Source organism: Juglans microcarpa x Juglans regia, chromosome 6D, assembly GCF_004785595.1.
Source record: "Juglans microcarpa x Juglans regia isolate MS1-56 chromosome 6D, Jm3101_v1.0, whole genome shotgun sequence".
Classification (NCBI taxonomy): Eukaryota; Viridiplantae; Streptophyta; class Magnoliopsida; order Fagales; family Juglandaceae; genus Juglans; species Juglans microcarpa x Juglans regia.
Window position 1 is genome coordinate 5,159,460 of NC_054604.1, and position 6,888 is coordinate 5,166,347.

Here is a 6,888-nt window from a genome sequence, read left to right on the forward strand (position 1 = left end):
TTCTATAATATTTATTATTGTTTGAATGAGTGTTTTTAGACAACATTAAATTTTTAATAAATATTATGAAACTCATTTTATTTATTTAATTCTCTCATTGATCTAGACCCTAAAAGCTGAATGACATGTATTATTTTTATATAGAAGTGGGGAATTCGAACGCCATTCTCCCATAATTTGGAGACCAGGCATTATAACATATGGTTTAAATGACCTAATTGGCTGAATGATATATTATTAAAAAGTAATGCTACGTGACACACTACTATATTATTTTTATTTTATTTTATAAATACTATACCTTTCATAATATTTAGATTATATCTTATTTTTTTATAAAAGAAAATTTAAAAATTAACCTATTTATAAAGAGGGAAATGATGAAAATAAATTTATAAATTAATATTACTTAACACGTTATATTATAAAATTTCTTTTACTATAAATTATTAAAGAGAAATGTGTCGTGAAATGATTTCAGTTTCTAAAAGATTTTCTTCCGAAGTTAGCGAATCAATCGGGCGTACGTACGCAGCCTATGAATGTAGAAAGAATATACGTAAGACACACGGAGACACGCCGGCTATAAAAACCCATAAGTGGGCCAGAGCCAGTGGGGACGATCTGACTAGACCAAACCCAACCACATCCCAGTTTCTCCTATAACAATCTCTCTCCCTCTCTCTCTCTCTCTGCATCCTTCCATGGGTTGGATCTGATCTGGTTCCCAAGTTTCTGATTCTACTTTCTGCTCCTCTTCCAAGCTCTAGCTTTTGCTCTCTGAGACCGGAGCTTTTGAAGAATCAAGGCTTCTCTTCGCATCGACTTCCAGTTGAGACAAACTTTACAGATTTTTTTTTTTTTTAATTTATTTGTTATTTGCTACGAATTCCTGTCTCGTTTACTTTAATTTCGTTTTCCAAGTGGTTGTTGTGGTGGATGATGAGGCTCACGGCGAGAGAAGGATCTGAGTTTCGTGTTCCATGAAGATCAAAACCCTAATATCTTCGTGGACCGTTTCGTTGATTTCGTATTGGGATTGTCCTGTACATATTTGGGAAGCTTTATCACCGGAGTTGTGAAAGGATTTTATTAGCTTTGATTATTAGCTTTGATTTTGAATATAGAGCTAAACGATTTCCTGAATTGAATTAAAAACTCTGAATTTGTGGAGCTTTGTACAATCAAGGTCCTTTACGGGGTGTTTGTACGCTATGTTCCTCGTGTGTGCAACTTGATTTCAAATCTTTAAATCTTTGTGAACTCGTGCAATTTCATAGATAAATATAAACTTTGGTATCAATTTTCGTTTTGTATAATAATTGGAACGCGTTTGGTCGTTGCTGTTCCATGGAATTTTGGTTGCCTTGATGTGTTATTTTTAATATTCATGTACAAAAGCATTTACATAAATGTGGCTGTTAGAAAATAAAAATAAAGTGTCATTCTTTTCCACATAATGCGCCCTTAGTGTTTGATAGACTTGTACCCCATTGAGTCTACATATTTATTTGCTTTTTAATTTTCTTTTCCGGTTGGTGAATGGCAGGAATAATAGTTGGTGACAATGTCGACTCCAGCAAGGAAAAGGCTGATGAGAGATTTTAAGAGGTTGCAACAAGATCCACCTGCAGGCATCAGTGGGGCACCCCAAGACAACAATATAATGCTTTGGAATGCTGTTATTTTCGGGTAAGTTGCGGATACAGTGCATAAAGATATGTTCTTGTGATTTTTGTTTGTTGTTAAACCGTTTCCTTTCATTTTTCAAGTTTGTCTTAAGTTCGGTTGGATAAGCCATTTCTGGTTTCTTGTCTGGTTTGGATTGCAGTCCTGATGATACTCCTTGGGATGGAGGTGAGTCAATCCTTGCACTGAAACTTTTATTGAATTAAATGGTATAAATTTTAAATGGATTACTTATAAAAAAAATTTAAGGAACTATCCAATGGATTATGGTTAATTTGTTTGATATATTTCCTACTTGCTTCAACATGCTATAGAAATGGATGCTGTAAGTCCTATTTACTCTCTCTTTGGTTAAGATCATTGCAAGACTTTGATGCATGATCCTTTTTCTATTTGCCATTATTAATTTGGTCATTTTTACTACAATCCATATTCTGAAACCAGCATTTTACATGGTGGAATGGTTTCATATTTGGGGGATTTCAAAATGGTTTCATATTCCTGCAGTTCATGGAATATGGTCGTGTTCCTTTCTGTGCTGCCTGTTGAGATAAAATGATATTCTCCAGTGTGATCATTCTTTTTTGGAATTTTATTTTAAGGTACTGGTTTCATTGTTTACAAAAGCTTATCTGTAATATGCATAAATTTACATGTTTTCTGTACATGAATGGTTTGTAATAAAATGTTTTTTTAGGAACATGCATTGAGTTTATAAAGGAATGGAAAGGAATGAAACAGAAAAGAATTTACTTATAAAAAAAAAAAAATAAGGAACAGAAAAGAATGGAAAGGAAAGGAATGGAATGAATAAAATCATTCTTGTTTGGATGCTTTATAAGAAAGAAGGGAAAGCAATGGAAAGTAAATAACCTTATTTAGAAGTATATGATAAAAATGAATGTAAATGAATTATTTGTAACAATATTAGCGTTATGCCCTTTTCTTGAATTTCATTTTCTAATTTATAAATTGTACTTTATTGAGATGAAATTTTGATATTATTTTCACGTAATAATTTTAGAAAGGGACTTTAAAATATAATTTTTACTTAATAACTATGTCAATATGCACTTGCGGGAAACTTCTTGTCGAGGGCCTATGCACCCCCAGGATTAATTGGGACATTGTTCTTGGAGACCCAGTGCCAATGAAAAAAATATTGAATTATTTTGCAAATAAATAAGAAAATTTACTATGGATCTATTTGAAGTATCTTATTCACTTTAAACTATCAAAACTAAGTATTTATAAACGGGACAAGTAAAGAGAGAATTAGAAGAAAAATAAATGAGAATCTACGTGTGAAAATGAAAAATAAATGTAGTTTAGTATTTTAACAAAACATAATGGAGGTATTAACTCTTCTTCCATTCCCTCTCATTCCTCCCAATTTTGGAGGGAATGAAAAACTGAGATTATGAGGGAAATGGAGGGAATGGGAGTTTTCTTCTACCCATTCCATTCCCTCTTAATTAAACATCCAAATTAGGAAATACTCATTCCATTCCCATTTGGGAAGGAATAGAATATGCTAAAAAATTCTATTTTTTCCATTCCATTCCATTCCCTAGTCCCTAAAGATGATGCAAATATGTCTAGTTTATTGAGTAGCAGCATGTAAGAGCTGGTTGCTCCATTTATTGAGGTGTTGAGGTACAAAATTTTTGTGGCATTATGGTGATTTGGACCCAATAAATGTATTTTTTGACCTGTGGAAATGTTCTCTTTCTGCTGGTACCATGCCCTGCATGTTTGATACTAAAAGTTGGGTTTTGGATACAAGTGTGCAAGCAAAATTGGAATAAGATGAAACTAATTCGGTATTTCTTATTAGCTTAATCATATTGAATAAGTGAAGGTTAGTTGCATTCCATCCGAATCATTTGGAATCCTCCGTATGATCTCTTATAGAATGAGATCATCTCTAATTGGGTTTCTGATTTATATTTTTAGGGGGCAGGAGGTGTAGATTTTGTGTATGTGGATGCATGTATTGAGTTTTTTACTCCCCCCATTCACTGATAAATGGCCACGCTTGTGTTTCTTAACATTATCTTAACAACATAAATCTTCATAAAAGAATTTTCATTTGAGTTATCCAGGCACGTTCAAGTTGACATTGCAGTTCACAGAGGATTACCCAAACAAACCACCAACAGTGCGATTTGTTTCTCGGATGTTTCATCCAAATAGTAAGTTGGATAAAGAACTATCTTATCATGTATGGAATCTTACCCCAACTATGGTTTCTGACTGCAACTTTATTTTTGTTAGTTTATGCTGATGGAAGTATTTGTCTGGATATTTTACAAAATCAGTGGAGTCCTATATATGATGTGGCTGCTATACTCACGTCTATCCAGGTATAATAAAATGTTTTTATTTTGTGTTGGTAGAATTGTTGACCGTTTCATATAAGCAAGTGAATCAAATGCATATATTTCATACATCATGATATTCTCTTTGATTTACAAGATGTCTCTTGGCAGCCAGCTAGTTGAGCAAGCAAGATTTGTAGGTTCTTTGTGTCCACTATGTGTATAGCCGCAGTAGAGCGGCAGTAGGGGTGAATAATCTGTCAACTTTTCCACTATCACCCCAAAAATACCAAACTCTGCTTTATTTAAAGTTTTTAAGTACTTTGTAAATGCATCTTTGTAAATTTGTGTTGAATTTTAGAACCATGTCCAAAAGCCTTTCTAGGACCCTCCTTTGGCACAACCCTCAACAGTATGACAGGCTACCTTCTTCGATTGATCAGTTCAACTGTCTGTCAAAGTGAAAGCATATCACCCTGTCCAAGTTTATGAAATTGACTTGTACTTGTTCCTTTTTCTGCACCTCCAGTAGAAAAACTTTCCAGCTTTTGTCATGTCAAACAGGTATTCCATTCCTGTGTATTGTACTTTGCATGTTGAGTGCCCATTTATTTTTATCACTGTTCCAAGTAATTGTTCAAAAAATGAACTGTAATTTGGTCCTTTTTCGGGGTTCCTGACCAAAACCATAGTGCTGTACCGTTAGCTCTTTTTTATAGTGCCCATTTCGTGACCAATTACAAAATAAGAAATTTAGTGACAACATCATCTGTTTTTACAGACTGCTTTTTGTTGCCCACTGTCATAGTATAGCTTTCCGTGGATCTTTCTATATCGTGCATTATATTTTTCTCTTGCCTCACACATTTTGGTTCTCGCGAATTTGAATCTGTCCCATTGATATTTTTTAGAAATACTGTTGATTATCCAGGTATGTACTGCCTATTCTGAGGCTAAGAAATAAAAGATAATACTAAAATCTATCTAATATTCATTGGCCTTCTAGATCTAGGCCGTTAGGATCATTAGAAATATAAGCATCATTTAGGAATCAATTCCTTCGTGGAAAGATGAATGCAATCTTGGTTAATATTTGAACTTGGACTTTGGTTAAGCTTTTATCCCCCCTTTGAAAATAACTTTGGTTAAACTCTGATTACCCAAGAAATGCAATTATTAAAGGAAACTTGTGTTTTGGCTGATAAAAGATAGGGTACTTACTGAATTAGCCTATTTGCCCCAGTCCTCTCTTGTCTTATTAATTTGCAGGAGTCACTTAAAATTTGAAAAACTTTGTAGGAGGGGCAAGTATAGTGTTTAAGGATTAGAGCATGTATAGGGAGGGATCTCTATGATGGGCATGTTCCCCCTGTGAGACCATGGTTACATGTGCGGTCCCATTCTTTTTATTGATACGTAAATAAGGTATATTACTCCAAGAATAGGCCTAGCCCAGTATATACAAAAACAATCCTGACTAGGAGGGTGCAAGGGAAACAATTTAAATTTTACTATTTAAATAATGTGGATAGTGTGTTCTACCCACTGACTTAAAGATAGAAAAATTCTTATTCGTAACCATTCTTCTCTTATGCAAGGCAAATAAATAATGGAACGACCCATGTTAATCCTTAGATGCTTGCATGAATGTGTGTCTGAATGTCATATTTGGCAAACCCCTATATTCTTTTTAGAGATCCAAGACATTGATGATACCGTGTAGTAATTGCTCGTCATGTCATTTCCTGCCATATCTTTTTGAAGTCTTTGGTAATGTAATTTTCCAGCTTGTTTCATGTAAAACATTGATGAACACATCTTTAAAAAATAAAGAAAAAATCCATGTTATTTGGATAAGGCTGCAAAAGACTGCATTGTAATATAATATAATATTGGCCAGTCATACAACTAAAGCTAAAATGCAATATGAGATTTAAGCAGAGTTGCTAACTTGGCTCCTTATTCCTGGAACCATTATGCACTATTACTTATTAGAAAAATGTGTAAAATTGTTGAATGGTTAGAAATATAGCATTGCTTGTGCCACTATCTTGGGCTGCAATCAAAGCAATGACAACTGTGGACATAATTGACTTTTACCCTGTCAGTGTTGCATATGCCTTTGGGATCTTGCTACGTGTATATTTCAATATTTTTATGCTCACTAAATTCAATTCGTATATGTAAAAAAAAAAATGATTTCACATTTCTGGTTGAAATATTAAAATAGTGATTAGAAGTTCACCTAATGAAAGCTGCTGCCAAGAACGTTATATAGAAATGATAAGAGATATCATCCTGTTATTGCAGTCACTGCTGTGTGACCCCAACCCCAACTCTCCTGCAAATTCAGAAGCTGCTCGGATGTTTAGCGAGAACAAGCGCGAGTACAATCGTAGAGTGAGAGATATTGTGGAGCAGAGCTGGACAGCAGATTAAACTCAAAAGGGGCAATGGTGTTAGGGCAGTCGTGAGGCTGTTTGATGGCAATGTTTGAAAACGACATTGCCACCCAAGAAACATTTGTGCAAACCTATCAACTTCTATCTTGTATTTCATGTCTTCCAATCGTAATTGTTTGGGAAGTTTTATTTGTATTTGAATATGAATTGCTGTGTCGCGTGTTGTTATGCTAAATATGAAATAGAATTTATGGATCACTTTACATTGAATTGTTGTGGACTTTGCTTCAACATAGAAGTTGTTGCGGACTCATTACTCAAAAGATCCAAAGAAGTTTCCCTGACATGTGGGGGAAAGGGAAATACAAATCCCACTCCACTCCACTTCAGCTCAAACTCTGACAAACCTCCATTCCAATTCCCGACTTTTATTAATTATATATTTATTAATTATTTAATTATTATAGCATAAAGGC

General features: G+C 34.1%; 1 protein-coding gene across 1 annotated transcript; it reads left to right on the forward strand.

The window, feature by feature from the left end:
• The first annotated feature begins 498 nt into the window (after positions 1–498).
• LOC121234757 (ubiquitin-conjugating enzyme E2 2-like) lies at positions 499–6,674 on the forward strand. The gene is made up of 6 exons (XM_041130846.1): positions 499–831; positions 1,550–1,692; positions 1,832–1,857; positions 3,795–3,884; positions 3,967–4,055; positions 6,321–6,674. Exons 2-6 carry the CDS (start codon positions 1,568–1,570, stop codon positions 6,447–6,449), a joined length of 459 nt encoding a protein of 152 aa, XP_040986780.1. The 5' UTR covers positions 499–831; positions 1,550–1,567; the 3' UTR covers positions 6,450–6,674.
• Positions 6,675–6,888: the final 214 nt, after the last annotated feature.

Coding starts and splice junctions, on each gene's coding strand:
- LOC121234757 (XM_041130846.1), top strand. CDS start 1,568: ATGTCGACTCCAGCAAGGAAAAGGCTGATGAGAGATTTTAAGAGGTTG. Junction 1,858..3,794: donor TGATACTCCTTGGGATGGAG/GTGAGTCAATCC, acceptor TGAGTTATCCAG/GCACGTTCAAGTTGACATTG. Junction 3,885..3,966: donor TCGGATGTTTCATCCAAATA/GTAAGTTGGATA, acceptor TATTTTTGTTAG/TTTATGCTGATGGAAGTATT.